General features: G+C 42.9%; 1 protein-coding gene across 18 annotated transcripts in view; it reads left to right on the top strand.

Annotated features, from left to right (window-relative positions):
- LOC126995014 (uncharacterized) overlaps window positions 1–19287 on the top strand; it is a 60224-nt gene that overhangs the window by 9174 nt on the left and 31763 nt on the right. For 6 of the 18 annotated variants that reach the window (XR_007749809.1, XR_007749803.1, XR_007749801.1 and 3 more), the window contains exon 2: window positions 1439–1667. The exons of 3 other annotated variants lie outside the window; for them this stretch is intronic. Coding sequence is in view for 1 of the 15 variants with exons in the window: in XM_050854323.1 (XP_050710280.1) it covers window positions 18862–18977 (116 nt within the window). In the remaining 14 variants the exon portion in view is untranslated. Of the gene's footprint in view, window positions 1–1438; window positions 1668–18861; window positions 19076–19287 lie in introns of all 18 variants that reach the window. 9 more of the 18 variants (XR_007749814.1, XR_007749807.1, XR_007749817.1 and 6 more) reach the window with 5 other exon arrangements.

Below are 19287 nucleotides of genomic sequence, written 5' to 3'. Positions count from 1 at the left end.
TTGGGAGTAGGTGGAATTCGTAATTAGGTCATGTTCGGTATCGAATAAGGGGTAAATGGGGTCAGTAAATAACGTAGTGATAATTAAAGAGAGCGGGGGTTAACGGTAATTTGGGAGGGGCTTATGGGACTAGGTGAAACTCGAAAATTGGTCATGTGCGGTGTCGAATACTGGTTAAATGGGGTCAGTAAATTGCGTGGTGATAGTCAGAGGAGGCGGGTGGTTAGGGTAAGGGGGGGGCTATTGGGAGTAGGTGGAATTCGTAATTAGGTCATGTTCGGTGTCGAATAGGGAGCAAATGGGGTCAGTAAATTGCGTGGTGATAATTAAAGGGGCGGGGATGAAAAGTAGTACTGGGGCTAATGGCAATAGGTGGAATTCGAAAATAGGTCATGGCAGGTGTCGAATAGGGAATAAATCGGGTCAGTAATTTGCGTTCTGATAATTAAAGGGGAATGAGGTTGATGGTAATGTAGGGGGCTAATGGGAGTAGGTGGAATACGGAAATGGCTTCATTTTATTTTATTTTTATAAAAATAGCCTAATAATATACATCGTAAAATGACAATAGCTCCATTACCGTTCATCGTAAAGCAATTTTGAAAGTACCATTCTATTTGGCGGACGTTTCTGCATGGGGTAGGTGCCCATTTCAAAGTTCATACTAAAAATTAAACGATAAAATTTTTCTCTTGTTTTTCGCATAGGGGACCATACCCCGAAACACCATTAATTTTGCCCGGTGCGTTGCTTTCAGGCCATGAACGGCTTCCTCATCCTTTTCTACATAAGATGAAATGCCTCTGGGAAATAGAAAAAGGAATAAAAGCGATTTTTTTCTGTAAATCAACTACTACTACTACGTACTACTACTACTACTATATACTACTACAGGTGTTATAAAGTGAAAACAGATGTCATTATGTTCAAAAAGTAATTTATTATGACCTTTACATATCCATGCATTGACCTCAAGTTTATAATATATTCGAGGTCAAGGTTGATGTGTGTAGTTTTCATGTAGGGACAAGCTGGCTAAGTACAGCTTGACCCCTGACCCCCAAGATGAGCTGACGCGCAGGAATAGTTATAAGTCTACCCTCGTAAGACAGCATTTTTGAGGATATCAGTGCATTCAGTCAGTCAGTTATTCAGTCAGCCAGTCAGTGACAGTCAGTCCATCCGTTAAGAAAGTCAGTCAGTCTCACACACACACACACACACACACACACACACACACACACACACACAGAGAGAGAGAGAGAGAGAGAGAGAGAGAGAGAGAGAGAGAGAGAGAGAGAGAGAGAGAGAGAGAGAGAGAGAGAGAGAGAGAATTATAGAAGCCATGAAGAGTTTTCTGGCAAAGATGTGGTGTGCAAGAAATAGGGAATTGGAAGATTTGTAATGGATACTGCTTGTGTTGTTTTATTTATTACAGGTTGTGCCGATACGAAGGCATGACTCTCCAACGGGTCACCTGTACAGCAAGAGCAAGAGCAGGACCGCCAGCCCGCCTCGGCCCCTCAGCCCGCCCCAAGGCTCCCTCCATGGCCTCCTGCAGGGCTTGAGGTGGTCAGGCTCCCCACAGTGCTGCCCCTCGCAGTGCCAGGGCAGTGCCACACCTGTAAGCTGCGGCGCCATGCCCGGTTTGAGGGCGCCGCTGGCCTGTGAGTGTTGACCTCGTGTTTTGGCTCTGAGGTGCCGCACATAACCTATTCCCAAAGGTTAAAAAGGAGGTCAATCAGGCTTTCACGAGTAAAACTAAATTACTCCAGAATCACACCCAACACACCGAATTGCTCCAGCATCACACCCAACACACTGAATTCCTCCAGAATCACACCCAACACATTAAATTCCTCCAGAATCACACCCAACACACACTGAATTATTCCTGAATCACACCCAACACACACTGAATTACTCCAGAATCACACCCAAGACACACTCAAACCCACATGATTTCCAGTTAGCTTTGTGTACTGATTCTAGATAATGCGGCGGGTAGCTATCAGTTGCATGAAACGCATATTTGTGTTGGCTGTTTGGGGGACCGGGGAGCCGAGTGTGCAGGGGAGGAAAATGAAGGAAGTGTAATTGTTAGTGTTGGTGTGTTGTGGTGACCATTGAGTGAGTATTGGTTTTCTGAATGAGTCTATTGTACCGCAGTCTGTAGAGGGAGGCTGTTCCAGTGGTGTATGGTGCGTGGAAAGTATGAAAGTATGAAAGTATACCCGTTAGTTTTTATCTTAGAGCAATTCTGAGTGTACCATTTGATTCGTCGGGGTTTTCTGCATCGATTAGGTACCCTTTGCATAGTTCAAAGTAAAAACTAAGCGAGAAATTTCACATTTTCCATACACGTCGACACAACACCCATACTTATGAATTGTTGTTCCATTACCCTAACATAACTCGATTTCACGAGTTAGGTTAGAGTAAGAAAACAGCAATTCATAAGATTGGGTGTTGTGTGATGGGTCAAAAGAAGAAGAAGAAAAAAACCTTGCTCAGCAATGCAGTGGTTACTGTGCATAACTCCGTTATAAGGCCTCAAGAAGAGGAAGAAGGTCTAGCTTTTAGAATTGGGAAATAGGTCATATGGGGTGTCGAGTAGAGGGTTAATGGGGTCAGTAAATTGCGTGGTGATATTTAGAGGGGGCGGAGGTTCATAATAATGTGTGGGGGGCAAATGGGAGTAATTGGAATTCGTAGTTAGGGCATGTTCGGTATCGAAAAAGGGGTAAAAGGGGTTAGCAAATTGCGTGGAGATAATTAAAGGGGGCGGGATTTAACGGTAATTGGGGGAGGACTAATGGGAGTAAGTGAAGCTCGAAAATAGGTCAAGTGAGGTGTCGAATACTAGTTAAAGGGGGTCAATAAATTGCGTGGTGATAATCAGAGGGGGCGGGAGGTTAGGGTAAGGAGGGGGTGCTATTGGGAGTAGGTGGAATTCGTAATTAGGTCATGTTCGGTGTCGAATAGGGAGTAAATGGGGTTAGTAAATTGCGCGGTGATAATTAAGGGGGCGGGGGTGAAAAGTAGTGGGGGGGCCTAATGGGAATAGGTGGAATTCGAGAATAGGTCATCTCAGGTATCGAATAGGGAATTAATCGGGTCAGTAGTTTGCGTGGTGATAATTAAAGGGGGATGAGGTTGATGGTAATGGAGGAGGGCTAATGGGAGTAGGTGGAATACGGAAATGACTTCATTTTATTTTTTTTATATAAAATAGCCTAATAAAATACATCGTAAAATGACATTAACTCCATTAGCGTTCATCGTAAAGCAATTCCCAAAGTACCATTCGATTCGGCGGACGTTTCTGCATGGGGTAGGTGCCCATTTCAAAGTTCATACTAAAAACTAAGCGATAAAATTCATCTTTTCTTGTTTTTCGCAAAGGGGGCCATACCCCGAAACACCGTTAATTTTGCCTGGGGCGTTGATATTAGGCCATGAACGGCTTCCTCATCCTTTTCTACATAAGATGAAATGCCTCTGGGAAATAAAAAAAGGAATAAAAGTGGTTTTTTTCTGTAAATCAAAAAAATCCCCGAACATTCCTGATAGTTATATGCAAATATACCCGTTACTTTTTATCTTAGAGCAATTCTGAGTTTAACATTCGATTCGTCGGAGTTTTCTGCATCTAATAGGTACCCTTTGCAAAGTTCAGAGTAAAAACTAAGCGAGACATATCACATTTTCCATACACGTCGATATAACACCCATACATATGAATTGCTGTTCCATTAGACTAACCTAACTCGATTTCACGAGTTAGGTTAGAGTAAGAAAACAGCAATTCATAAGATTGGGTGTTGTGGGATGGGTCAAAAGAAGAAGAGGAAAAAGACCTTGCAGTGGTTACTGTGCATAGCTCCGTTATAAGGCCTCAAGAAGAAGAAGAAGGTCTAGATTTTTTTAATTCGGAAATAGGTCATATGGGGTGTCGAGTAGGGGGTTAATGGGGTCAGTAAATTGCGTGGTGATAATTAGAGGGCGCGGAGGCTCATGATAATGTGGGGGGGGCTAATGGGAGTAATTGGAATTCGTATTTAGGTCATGTTCGGTGGCGAATAAGGGGTAAATGGGGTCAGTAGTTTACGTGATGATAATTAAAGAGGGATGAGGTCTATGGTAATGGGTGGGGTTAAATGGGAGTAGGTGGAATACGGAAATGACTTCATTTTATTTTTTTAAATAAAAATAGCCTTATAAAATACATCGTAAAATGACAATTACTCTATTAGCGTTCATCGTAAAGCAATTCTGAAAGTACCGCTCGATTCGGCAAACGTTTCTGCATGGGGTAGGTGCCCATTTCAAAGTTCATACTAAAAACTAAGCGATTAAATTCATCTTTTCTTATTCGCAAAAGGGACCATACCCCCAGACATTGTTAATTTTGCCTGGGGCGTTGATTTCAGGCCACGAACGGCTTCCTCATCCTTTTCTACATAAGATGAAATGCCTCTGGGATATAGAAAAATGGAGTATTGGGAGTAGATGGAGTTCGTAATGAGGTCATGTTCGGTGTCGAATAGTGAGTAAATAGGGTCAGTAAATTGCGTGGTGGTAATTAAAGGGGGCGGGGGTGAAAAGTAATGGAGGATGCTAATGGGAATAGGTGGAATTCGAAAATAGGTCCTGTTAGGTGTCGAATAGGGCATAAATCGGGTCAGTAATTTACGTGGTGATAATTAAAGGGGGATGAGGTTGATGGTAATGGGGAGGGGGGGCTAATGGGAGTAGGTGGAATACGGAAATGACTTCGTTTTAGTTTTTAATATAAAAATAGCCTAATAAAATACATCGTAAATTGACAATAACTCCATTAGCGTCCATCGTAAAGCAATTCTGAAAGTACCGCTCGATTCGGCGGACGTTTCTGCATGGGGTAGGTGCCATTTCAAAGTTAATACTAAAAACTAAGTGATAAAACTCATCTTTTCTTGTTTTTCGCAAAGGGGCCCATACCCCCAAACACCGTTAATTTTGCCTGGGGCGTTGATTTCAGGCCATGAACGGCTTCCTCATCCTTTTCTACATAAGATGAAATGTGTCTGGGAAATAGAAAAAGGAATAAAAGCGGTTTTTTTCTGTAAATCAAAAAAATCCCCGAACATTCCTGATAGTTATATGCAAATATATCCGTTAGTTTTTATCTTAGAGCAATTCTGAGTGTACCATTCGATTCGTCAGAGTTTTCTGCATCGATTAGGTACCCTTTCCAAAGTCCAGACTAAAAAGTTCAGATTAAAAACAAAGCGAGAAATATCACATTTTCCATACACGTAGACACAACACCCATACATATGAATTTCTGTTCCATTAGCCTAACCTAACTCGATTTCACGAGTTAGGTTAGAGTAAGAAAACAGCAATTCATAAGACTGGGTGTTGTTTGATGGGTCAAAAGAAGAAGAGGAAGAAGACCTTGCTCCGCAATGCAGTGGTTACTGTGCATAGCTCCGTTATAAGGCCTCAAGAAAAGGAAGAAGGTCTAGATTTTAGAATTCGGAAATAGGTCATATGGGGTGTCGAGTAAGGGGTTTATGGGGTCAGTAAATTGCGTGGTGATAATTACAGGGGGCGAAGCTCAATAATAATGGGGGGTGGTAATGGGAGTAGGTGGAATTCGTAATTAGGTCATGTTCGGTGGCGAATAAGGGGTAAATGGGGTCAGTAAATTGCCTGCTGATAATTAAAAGGGGCGGGGGTTAACGGTAATGTGGGGGGGGGGCTAATGGGAGTAGGTGAAACTCGAAAATAGGTCATGTGAGGTGTCGAATACTGGGTAAATGGGGTCAGTAAATTTCGTCTTGATAATCAAAGGGGGGGGGTCTATTGAGAGTAGGTGGAATTCGTAATTAGGTCATGTTCGGTATCGAATAAGGGGTAAATGGGGTCAGTAAATAACGTGGTGATAATTAAAGAGAGCGGGGGTTAACGGTAATTGGGGAGGGGCTTATGGGACTAGGTGAAACTCGAAAATAGGTCATGTGAGGTGTCGAATACTGGGTAAATGGGGTCAGTAAATTGCGTGGTGATAATCAGAGGGGGCGGGGGGTTATGGTAAGGGGGGGGGCTATTGGGAGTAGGTGGAATTCGCAATTAGGTCATTTTCGGTGTCGAATAGAGAGTAAATGGGGTCAGTAAACTGCTTGGTGATAATTAAAGGGGACGGGGGTGAAAAGTATTAGGGGGGGTTAATGGGAATAGGTGGAATTCGAAAATAGGTCATGTCAGGTGTCGAATAGGGAATAAATCGGGTCAGTAATTTGCGTGGTGATAATTAAAGGGGGATGAGGTTGATGGTAATGGGGGGGGGGGGGCTAATGGGAGTAGGTGGAATACGGAAATGGCTCCATTTTTTTTTATAAAAATAGCCTAGCATTATACATCGTAAAATGACAATACCTCCATTAACGTTCCTCGTAAAGCAATTCTGAGAGTACCATTCGATTTACCGGACGTTTCTACATGGGGTAGGCGCCCATTTCAAAGTCCAGACTAAAAACTAAACGATGAAATTCAACTTTTCTTGTTTTTCGCAAAGGGGACCATACCCCCTAACACCGTTAATTTTGCCTGGGGCGTTGATTTCAGGCCATGAACGGCTTCCTCACCCTTTTCTACATATGAAGCGCTGCCTGCGACAAGGGGCCAAGCGCCAAAAGTAAACAAACGAGAAAACTGCATGTAAGGGTAATGACACTGCGTGCGTCGGTCGGTCATCATCGCTTTACTTTACCTGTCTCGTGTGTCCTAAACAGAGTATATGCAGTTATGTGTTATACTACGTTAGAGACTACATTTTCTTGGCTTTTACTTGATATACATTGACTTCGTAATCTTGAATAACAAAAGAGATATATAATAAGGAATAATGCAGTGTGCTAGACAGGAAACATTTTGAGATATTGAAAGTTTAACATGGCCCAGTAAGTAAACCTTATAAAAAGTAATCGATTGATAAACTGCATCTCTAAGTTATTCATTTGGGACAGATCTTAGACTTCTAAGTGAACGATTAAATGTACGTAATCTCATTGAATAAAAATAATTTTTCTCCTTCCCGCTGGCGCCATTCCCCGCGGGAGGGATGGACGACGCGTAACGCTGCCTGGCGTACGATAGCCTACTCCATTATGCTCCCTTCCTCTACCCTTCTTCCCCATTCATCTCTCTCTCTCTCTCTCTCTCTCTCTATCTATCTATCTATCTATCTCAAGGAGAGGCAAGGGTTGTCATGGCAACCCGACCCACAGAGCCAAGGAACCCCCCTTGCACCCACCCCTGTCCGCGCACACAATGGATGAGGTGAAAAGTTTACATAAATAGTTCCATGCTTCACTTATTTGGCGTTTTATGAAGAATCTGTATACACCATCGTGCTCAGGAGGCTTTTCTCTATAAGATGGAATTATTTATTTTAGTACTCAATTCCTTGCCGCTGCAAATGGTAGCTATATGTAAAAGGTGTTATAAACATTACGGAGTGATTCTTTAACTTCAACTCGTCACTTTTTATTTAGTTTCTGTTTCAATGTGTTCTCACAAACAAAATCGGGTTCTGCAATGATCGCTGCGTTTAACGGTGTTGAACGAAATGACCTATCTTGTGTATAAGTTGAGTTACGGCAAATAATATAGAACCATGTATGTGATATCACTCCTTTTGCCTACCTTTTGGCCTCAAGCTTGACGGGTGCGAGCCGTCCCCTACACACAGATACGTCAATCCTCTCCTGGCCTCACGTGGATTTATAACCAGACGTAATTCCATGAGGCCGGATAATTCCATCCGACGATTGGAATCAAGACCCCACACACGGTGAGAATTTTGAGGGGATTGGCCTCTTGACGCCAATCCTCACAAAATCGTGACGCCAGTCCTCTGCGTGTGTGGGGAGCTGAAGTCCTCTAGAATGCTTAGTCAGTTAACATTACCACATTTTTATTAAAATTACTTCTATATATTTTTTTCTTCTTTTATCCATTTTACCCAATCACTCTTACTATTACCATACTTTCTGGTCAAACACCACATTTCAAACTCCTTGCCAGTGTTTTCGTTGTATCCTCACAAATTGATTTTTTTTTCCCACTACTTTAAAGACGTCGTAAATGTTTCTTTCAATTTTATCATCCTTATAGTACACAACAATCAGCAGATTGAACCTAACAGAAACCTTACCCCCAACATTTAGAAGAGCCATTATTGATATTAATTAATCATCAATACACAGATAATGTTTGTCAAGGCTGAAAGTGAGCTAATGTCAAGCAACGCCTCACCATACTGCAGGTCACGACAAGTCATGTCACTACTCTGGCAGTCAAGGGAAAATAAATGTATAATCCTGATAAAGACGGTTCATTGCAGGAATATTGAAGCAACCTTGAGTATTCCAATAATATAATCAGAGATAAAGGCAGAAATGGTGCTTCTGCGCTTTACCCTCTCCAGTCCTCGTAGTGATTCAACCGGCGTCACCGAACACCGACAGTGTGTGTGTGTGTGTGTGTGTGTGTGTGTGTGTGTGTGTGTGTGTGTGTGTGTAGTGGTAGTAATAATAATAATAATAATAATAATAATAATAATAATGATTAACGGTTTGTTCAGTGTCACATGCAGCCAACGGCTGAAAATACATATCAGAGTCAAAGATCAAGATGTAAAAATAGTAATAGAATTGTAAAAGCGCACCAGTGTAAAAGGCTTTGTGTAATATGATAAAAGAAAATATAAAATACAATAGAAAACATACTCAATGATAATACTGGAAGAGATCATAGTTAGAAAAAAAAGATAAAAGTGACTGGTAAAACATCAATGTTGGTTAATAAGCTTATCTAGACCGGGGACGGTGCTGTGCTTGTAACGGTCGGTGCGGGCTCTAATGGGAACTAGTTTGTTGGAGTAGCGTAGGGCCCGTCGAGGTGGTGGTGCGTCGGGGGGCAGCAAGTCGTGGTGGCGGGGGCGAGGGCGGCGTCATAGGTGGTGTAGAACGTGCCAAGGATGATCTTGACGACCCTTTTCTGACCCCTCTCTATATAGGCGGCCGAGCTGGGTGGCGGTGAGGCAGGGAGACCAGGCAGGAGAAGCACAGGGTAATCTGGGCTGGATAAACATCTTCAAAGTGGTTGCCAGCTCAGAGGCAGGAGCCCCTGGTGATTTCAGCCGCCGAAGCATGTGGAGCCTGCATGAGGCAGAGCTTAACGCCAAGGAGTTTGGTGGAACGGACCAGGTTGAGGGTGGAGTTGTTCTCTCAGCTGCTTTCTGGAAAAAAAAACTTAATTTAGAAAAAAAAATTATGCTCAGACTGTTTAAACAAAAGAAAAAATAATTAAAATTAAAGAGCTACCTGTATGAGTATAATTTCGTATTGTAATTCATCATAATATTTTTTTTGTGATAACAAAAAAATATCAACTCACCTTGTTAATCAAATTCCAACAAATCGTTGTCTACATCCAATTCCGTGTCGTTCTCATTGCTTGGTGAAGGTGGTAAACTTGTTGGAGTCTGTCTCTCCTGGTGCGCAAGTACTTCCTTGATGTAGGGGTATTTTACTGTATCGATGAAAGCTAACAAATGTTTAAGGCTTGCCAACTTTCCGGCATTCAAGATAATAGGGGCATCATACTTTTGTGGGAGTGTTGTTAGACTGAGGTCGAACAAATTCTCAGAGAAGCTTCTTTTACCTGGCATTAACCTGACTGGAGTGAGTGGGGCATCACTGTATGTCATTGCAATAAAGTACCCTTCCTTGTATGATTGGTTGAAGACAAACATTCTGGCCTCTATGAAGGAGACAGCCTCATTGTTTGGTTTGCGATTCACCACACACTGCTTCAACACGTTTATGTTAAGGAAGTCTTGTTGGCTCATCCTCACAACTAAATATTGGGAAGAAGCTGCATTTTGAATAATATTGCAGTAGGAGTCAAAGTCGTAGATGTTACTTTCACGGATGAATTTCCTTTCAATGTTTCCAAAAGCACTGTCACATGGCAGGAAGGAGTGGCCTGGCATGAGATAAACATGTTCTATGTTCTTTAATCGTCCACTGTGCACTTCATGAAGATAGTTGAGGATGATGTTTATATTTTTGTTTTGGCCTCCACAGTTGTCACTGAACACAATTAAATGTTCGAAAGCCTTCTCACCATACTCCATTCCAATCCATTTCTTGAGGCAGCTGGTGATTTCAACTGAGCCACGCCCACCCGTAACCTCGTCCCACACGAACATTGTTGATTTATTCATCTTCAGATTATGAATGCAACAGTTATACATCCACAACTTGCGGTGGTAGTATGCAACACTTGTGGAGAGTTTGGGAATGGGAATAGTCTGCTGTAAGTCTATACAAATTACAGCAACGTTATCATGTACATCTTCTTTCTTTTCCTTCATTAATTGTTGTCCCTGTGATGCTTTATCCTTGTGATGCTTAAGTTGATCTTGTAAGAGTTGTTTGTCAGTTTCGTTGGTGGCTGAATTGACGGAAGTGGTCAGTTTATCACATCTGCTGCAGGTATCTGATCTTGGTGGTTGGAAGCCAATGTTGAACTCCTTTGTGAATGTTTTGTGGTAATAACTTTGAGTCACCTTTTCAATTTCAGGATGATTGGCAGACATCCATTCTTCATAAGATGTATAAAGTTTTGAGATGGTCAAGTTGCTCTTCAAGTACTTCCTATGAGAATTTTTGGCACGGCTGTAGTGGCTTCTCACTGTCTGTAACTGGCTGATGTGATCTCTAACACATTGCGCCTTATCTCCAGTAATTTTTGCGGCAGGTTCGTGACGTCCGCGTTGATCCAGTACAGGAACATGTGTGGGAGTTGCCTTTCTTATCGCACACACAACTCGTTTCCTGATAATCCCAAAAATTGCTGTAAATGCTTGTCTACACACACGGAAAGTTTCATTCTGGTAAATAACCCTGTAATCAAACATGAACTCGCGATGTTTTCCAGGGCTGTCAGGGGTCTTGCTAGGCCGATGTCTCTTAACTGGTACTTTATGAATGAGTTTCTGGATATAAGCAGTTTGGGCATCATAATTACCTATTGCCCAGAAATCATTGAAGAGTACTCTTATTACAGGCAGGGTCACTTTAGCAAAACAGCCATCACGGCAAGGAGTACCAATTTGTCTACCTGCTACAAGCCTCCCAGTCTTGACACTCAAGTATTCTTTCCTGAATTTCTTTTAGCCTTAGCTATGTTTCTGATCCAATTAGTTGGTACACACGTTTTCTTTCTGCCCGTCTTCTGAGATGTGTTAACCTCCTCTATTGCTAAGTCCTGCGGAATGTTTGCCATCACTCAGAACATTGAAAGTGATGGTAAAAATCTCCGTACTTATTGCACTGGTTGAATTCTAGTGCCAAATGAACCATGCAGTTTTGAAGTCTGACGCCAACTGCAAAATTGAAACCAAAAACATGATAAGGATCTCGTTTGCATAGTCAACACAGGTTGGATGGACACTTGACACGCAAGAGAAAAGAAGCAGGAATAGGTATGTAGATTGAGGTTGACAGTACGTCTGTAACGTTGGGAAACAAAGTCTGAGATAAATTGCGAGGTGGATACCAAAGTAGGCTTTTAAGGTTGACACCAAAACGGTGAGGTTGCAAATATGACTGAAATTTACAGTAAAACTGAAACTGCCAGAAAGACTGTGATGTAATGTTGATAGACGGATTGTGTGGTTGACAGTCACTGTGTGGTTGACAGACGGGCTATGAAGTTAATTGGCACTGTAAGGTTGACAGACACTGCGAGATTGACACTGAAATTGATTGGCACTGTGAGATTGACATCGTGAGACGGGTTGACACTGTGAGGTTAACACTATGAAATCGATACACTGTGAGGTTGATTGGTACTGTCATATTGACAAACTGTGAGGTTCATTGGCACTGTGAGATTGAGCAGAGTGTGAGTTTGATAGAAAAGTGAGGGTGAGAGACACTGTAAGGCTGACAGACAGAAAGGTTGACACACTGTGAGGTTGAATGACTGTGAGGTTGACAGACACTGAGGTTGACAGATACTGTGAGGTTGAATGACATTGTAAGGTTGAATGACACTGTAAGGTTCAATGACACTGTGAGGTTGGTAGGCACTGTGAGGTCGAATGACACTGTGAGGTTGACACACTGTGAAGTTGACATACTGTGAGGTTTACATACACTGTGAGGTTGAATGACACTGTGAGGTTGACAGACACTGATGTTGACATACCTTGTAAGACTGACAGTGAGGTTGACAGACACTGTGAGGTTGAATAACACTGTAAGGTTGAATGACACTGTGAGATTAAATGACACTGTGAGGTTGGAAGGCACTGTGAGGTCGAATGACACTGTGAGGTTGACACACTGTGAAGTTGACATACTGTGAGGTTGACATACTGTGAGGTTGAATGACGATGTGAGGTTGACATCCACTGTGAGATTGACATACTCGGTAAGGTTGAATGACACTGTCAGGTTGATAGACACTGTGAGGTTGAATGACACGGTTTGGCGGACAGACACTGTGAGGTTGACAGACACTGAGGTTGACATATCTTGTGAGGTTGACACAGTGAGGTTGACAGACACTGAGGCTGAAACACTGAGGTTGAATGACACTGTGAAATTGAATAACACTGTGAGGTTGAATGACACTGTGAGGTTGAATGACATTGTGAGGTTGGTAGGCACTGTGAGATCGAATGACACTGTGAGGTTGACACACTGTGAAGTTGACATACTGTGAGGTTGACATACACTGTGAAGTTGACATACTGTGAGGTTGACATACACTGTGAAGTTGACATACTGTGAGGTTGACATACACTGTGAAGTTGACATACTGTGAGGTTGACATACACTGTGAAGTTGACATACTGTGAGGTTGACATACACTGTGAAGTTAACATACTGTGAGGTTGACACACACTGTGAAGTTGACATACTGTGAGGTTGACACACACTGTGAAGTTGACATACTGTGAGGTTGACATACACTGTGAAGTTGACATACTGTCAGGTTGACACACACTGTGAAGTTGACATACTGTGAGGTTGACATACACTGTGAAGTTGACATACTGTGAGGTTGACACACACTGTGAGATTGAATGTCACTGAGGTTGACATACGCTGTGAGGTTGAATGACACTGTGAAGTTGAATGACACTGTGTGGTTGAATGGCAATGTGAGGTTGAATGACACTGTGAGGTTGAATGGCACTGTGAGGTTGAGACATTGAGGTTGAATGACACTGTGAGGTTGAGTGACACTGTGAGGTTGATACACTGTGAGGTTGAATGATACTGTGAGGTTGAGTGACACTGTGAGGTTGACACACTGCGAGATTGAATGGCACTGAGGTTGAATGACACTGTGAGGTTGACACACTGTGAGACTGAATGACACTGTGAGGTTGACACACTGTACGGTTGAATGACACTGTGAGGTTGACACATTGTGAGGTTGAATGACACTGTGAGGTTGAATGACACTGAGGTAGACACTGTGAGGTTGACACACTGTAAGGTTGAATGACATTGTGAGGTTGAATGATACTGTGAGGTTGACACATTGTGAGGTTTTATGACACTGTGAGGTTGACACACCGTGAGGCTGAATGACACTGTGAGGTTGATACAATGTAAGGTTGAATGACACTGTGAGGTTGACACAATGTAAGGATGAATGACACAGTGAGGTTGAATAACACTATGAGGTTGACACAATGTGAGGTTGAATGACACTGTGAGGTTGACACAATGGAAGGTTGAATGATACTGTGAGGTTGACACACTGTAAGGTTGAATGACACTGTGAGGTAGACACAATGTGAGGTTGAATGACACTGTAAGGTTGACACCGTGAGGTTGAATGACACTGTGAGGTTGACATACTGTGAGGTTGACACACTGTGAGGTTAAATGACCCTGAGGTTGACACAATGTGAGGTTGAATGACACTGTGAGGTTGACACCGTGAGGTTGAATGACACTATGAGGTTGACACACTGTGAGGTTGAATGACACTGTGAGGTTGAATGACACTGTGAGGTTGACACAATGTGAGGTTGAATGACACTGTGAGGTTGACACAATGTGAGGTTGAATGACACTGTGAGGTTGACAGACACTGATGTTGACATACCTTGTAGGACTGACAGTGAGGTTGACAGACACTGTGAGGTTGAATAACACTGTAAGGTTGAATGACACTGTGAGATTAATTAAATGACACTGTGAGGTTGGAAGGCACTGTGAGGTCGAATGACACTGTGAGGTTGACACACTGTGAAGTTGACATACTGTGAGGTTGACATACTGTGAGGTTGAATGACGATGTGAGGTTGACATCCACTGTGAGATTGACATACTCGGTAAGGTTGAATGACACTGTCAGGTTGATAGACACTGTGAGGTTGAATGACACGGTTTGGCGGACAGACACTGTGAGGTTGACAGACACTGAGGTTGACATATCTTGTGAGGTTGACACAGTGAGGTTGACAGACACTGAGGCTGAAACACTGTGAGGTTGAATGACACTGTGAAATTGAATAACACTGTGAGGTTGAATGACACTGTGAGGTTGAATGACACTGTGTGGTTGGTAGGCACTGTGAGATCGAATGACACTGTGAGGTTGACACACTGTGAAGTTGACATACTGTGAGGTTGACATACACTGTGAAGTTGACATACTGTGAGGTTGACATACACTGTGAAGTTGACATACTGTGAGGTTGACATACACTGTGAAGTTGACATACTGTGAGGTTGACATACACTGTGAAGTTGACATACTGTGAGGTTGACATACACTGTGAAGTTAACATACTGTGAGGTTGACACACACTGTGAAGTTGACATACTGTGAGGTTGACACACACTGTGAAGTTGACATACTGTGAGGTTGACATACACTGTGAAGTTGACATACTGTGAGGTTGACACACACTGTGAAGTTGACATACTGTGAGGTTGACACACACTGTGAAGTTGACATACTGTGAGGTTGACACACACTGTGAGATTGAATGTCACTGAGGTTGACATACGCTGTGAGGTTGAATGACACTGTGAAGTTGAATGACACTGTGTGGTTGAATGGCAATGTGAGGTTGAATGACACTGTGAGGTTGAATGGCACTGTGAGGTTGAGACATTGAGGTTGAATGACACTGTGAGGTTGAGTGACACTGTGAGGTTGATACTCTGTGAGGTTGAATGATACTGTGAGGTTGAGTGACACTGTGAGGTTGACACACTGTGAGATTGAATGGCACTGAGGTTGAATGACACTGTGAGGTTGACACACTGTGAGACTGAATGACACTGTGAGGTTGACACACTGTACGGTTGAATGACACTGTGAGGTTGACACATTGTGAGGTTGAATGACACTGTGAGGTTGAATGACACTGAGGTAGACACTGTGAGGTTGACACACTGTAAGGTTGAATGACATTGTGAGGTTGAATGATACTGTGAGGTTGACACATTGTGAGGTTTTATGACACTGTGAGGTTGACACACCGTGAGGCTGAATGACACTGTGAGGTTGATACAATGTAAGGTTGAATGACACTGTGAGGTTGACACAATGTAAGGATGAATGACACAGTGAGGTTGAATAACACTATGAGGTTGACACAATGTGAGGTTGAATGACACTGTGAGGTTGACACAATGGAAGGTTGAATGACATTGTGAGGTTGACACACTGTAAGGTTGAATGACACTGTGAGGTAGACACAATGTGAGGTTGAATGACACTGTAAGGTTGACACCGTGAGGTTGAATGACACTGTGAGGTTGACATACTGTGAGGTTGACACACTGTGAGGTTAAATGACCCTGAGGTTGACACAATGTGAGGTTGAATGACACTGTGAGGTTGACACCGTGAGGTTGAATGACACTATGAGGTTGACACACTGTGAGGTTGAATGACACTGTGAGGTTGAATGACACTGTGAGGTTGACACAATGTGAGGTTGAATGACACTGTGAGGTTGAATGACACTGTGAGGTTGAATGACACTGTGAGGTTGAATGGCACTGTGAGGTTGAATGACACTGTGAGGTTGACACCGTGAGGTTGAATGACACTGTGAGGTTGACACACTGTGAGGTTAAATGACCCTGTGAGGTTGACACAATGTGAGGCTGAATGACACTGTGAGGTTGACACAACGTAAGGTTGAATGACACTCTGAGGTTGACACAATGTAAGGTTGAATGCCACTGTGAGGTTGACACACTGTAAGGTTGAATGACACTGTGAGATTGACACAATGTGAGGTTGAATGACACTGTGAGGTTGACATACTGTGAGATTGACACAATGTAAGGTTGAATGACACTGTGAGGTTGAATGACACTGTGACGTTGACAGATTGTGAGGTCGAATGACACTGTGAGGGTGAATGGCACTGTGAGGTTGACACACTGTAAGGTTGAATGACACGGTGAGGTTAAATGACACTGTGAGGTTGAATGACACTGTGAGGTTGAATGGCACTGTGAGGTTGAGACATAGAGGTTGAATGACACTGTGAGGTTGAGTGACACTGTGAGGTGATTGACACCATGAGCGTGTGAGATTGGCAGACATACTTACAACAATACTGGCCGACAGAATGGAGTGGAGACGTTGACACTTGACACACGAGGCTGTAGATTGGTGTCAAGGTCGTGACCTATTAATTACGTCTAGGCGGACGCAAAAGTAGCATGGTGGTGTCCGTGCCCGAAATGGAAGGTCTTCGGCTGAATTTGTGTTTTCTCGGACCCATTTACAGTTAATTTACTCGAAACATGGAATGAGTGGTCATCAATGAATATTAGCATGTGATAAAATTGAATGTGACGATGTTGTATGTAGTCTGCCGATGACAATTTCTAATTAATACATTGAATATTAGCGTAATACATAGGTATTTGTCACATGCAGCCCTATTATGACACGCCCATTTTACCCTCTCTCGTCCTCCCCTCCCTCCCTCCCACCATGACTTCCTGCACCTACGTAACCTTGCCTCTCTCTCTCTCTCTCTCTCTCTCTCTCTCTCTCTCTCTCTCTCTCTCTCTCTCTCTCTCTCTCTCTCTCTCTCTCTCTCTCTCTCTCTCTCTCTCTCTCTCTTCTTCTTCTTCTCCTTCTTCTTCTTCTTCTTCTTCTAATATTCATTGATAATTTACACTGGAAGGACGGGTGACACTGTTTTTCTAGCGCCGCTGCATTCATCATTAACAAACGAAAACCCTAATGCATATTCCCAACTTCAATTCATGTCAAATTGCAGAAAAGTAAACATAAAAAAAAAAAAAAAAGACGAGCATGTTGGTGTTCCCGTCTCCCCGCCAAGGCCACTTCCCCACCCCAACCATCGCCGCCGCGCGCCATGTTTGTCGGGGCCGGCGAGTGAAATGTTCGTATAAATGTCTCTGTGTTTTCAATATGTGGATATTTATCTGCATTTTAAGGACACTATCGTGCTCATGAGAGATTTTTCTACGAACTGCGAAGTAAATTTCAGCACGCAATGAAACAACTTTCGAATAAAGCGAGCAAAAGTAAAACATGTTATAAACATTTTTTAACATCGTCACAGTTCAACTCATCGTAAAACCATTTTATATTTTGTTTTATCAAGTTTTTACACTACATCTTGATTCTACAGTTACTGCTGAGTCTCATGGTGTCAACCAAAACTGACTATCTCGTACATGAGGTTAGCTATGGCATGTAATATAGAAACATGTCTCATTCAATCATCAGCTGCGACCATGGCCTTGGCGCCAGCAATGCCGTACGAAAGTTTGGGCTGGCTGGTGAGGCACGTATTGCTAGAGAGACCTTACGTATCAAAGTCCCTTCATTAAAGTTCCTTTATACTGCCAGTTAAAGAAACTTTCATGTATATGATGATAATTTTTTGGTAACAATAGTGTATACTAATGTTTTGTGTTAGAATTAACCACGATTATCAACAACTACCTCTTCACACGTGTGATATTTACTGAATGAGACGGTGCTGGCAATGACATGGTTGATGAGTTTCACAGTACTATGATTAATCAACGTTTGCTGCACGCACAGCAGAGCTACGATCATATTACTGTTATTTCTAAGAAGGGGAAATTACATAACTGAATACACTATTAACTCAATTTCACGGTGGTTGGCGCTTGGCCCCTTGTCGCACGCAGCCACTCATATGATGAAATGCCTCTGGGAAATAGAAAAAGGAATAAAAGCGGTTTTTTTTCTGTAAATCAACTACTTCTACTACGTACTACTACTACTACTATATACTACTACAGGTGTTATAAAATGAAAGCAGATGTCATTATGATCAAAAAGTAATTTATTATGACCTTTACATATCCATGCATTGACCTCAAGTTTATAATATATTCGAGGTCAAGGTTGATGAGTGTAGTTTTCATGTAGGGACAGGCTGGCGAAGTACAGCTTGACCCCTGACCCCCAAGATGAGCTGACGCGCAGGAATAGTTATAAGTCTACCCTCGTAAGATAGCATTCAGTTAGTCAGTTATTCAGTCAGCCAGTCAGTGACAGTCAGTCCAACCGTTAAGAAAGTCAGTCAGTCTCTCTCACACACACACACACACACACACACACACACAGAGAGAGAGAGAGAGAGAAGCCATGAAGAGTTTTCTGGCAAAGATGTGGTGTGCAAGAAATAGGGAATTGGAAGATTTGTAATGGATACTGCTTGTGTTGTTTTGTTTATTAAAGGTTGTGCCGATACGAAGGCCTGACTCCATCTTGATCTTGATGTCACAGGTGGCTCGGGATTTCTCCCCAGCCAGGCCTTTGTACAGCAAGAGCAAGACCGCCAGTCCGCCTCGGCCCCTCAGCCCGCCCCAATGCTCCCTCCATGGCCTCCTGCAGGGCTTGAGGTGGTCAGGCTCCCCACAGTGCTGCCCCTCGCAGTGCCAGGGCAGTGCCACACCTGTTAGCTGCGGCGCCATGCCCGGTCTGAGAGCGCCGCTTGTCTGTGAGTGTTGACCTCGTGTTTGATCTTATTTTGAAGCTACTGTTTGACCATCGCAGGAATTATTATACGTTTCCTTAGCCTTCATTAATGACTGAGTGCCTGAAGTGTCTGTTTTGACTCTGGGGTGCCGCACATAACCTATTCCCAAAGGTTAAAAAGGAGGTTAATCAGGCTTTCACGAGTGTTTTCCAGGTTCAAGGTACAGAGGTAGG

The sequence above is a fragment of the Eriocheir sinensis genome, unplaced genomic scaffold (assembly GCF_024679095.1).
Source record: "Eriocheir sinensis breed Jianghai 21 unplaced genomic scaffold, ASM2467909v1 Scaffold954, whole genome shotgun sequence".
In the NCBI taxonomy this organism is placed as follows: Eukaryota; Metazoa; Arthropoda; class Malacostraca; order Decapoda; family Varunidae; genus Eriocheir; species Eriocheir sinensis.
Note: the sequence above shows the minus strand (reverse complement) of the source record. Positions and strands in the feature narration are given on the sequence as shown.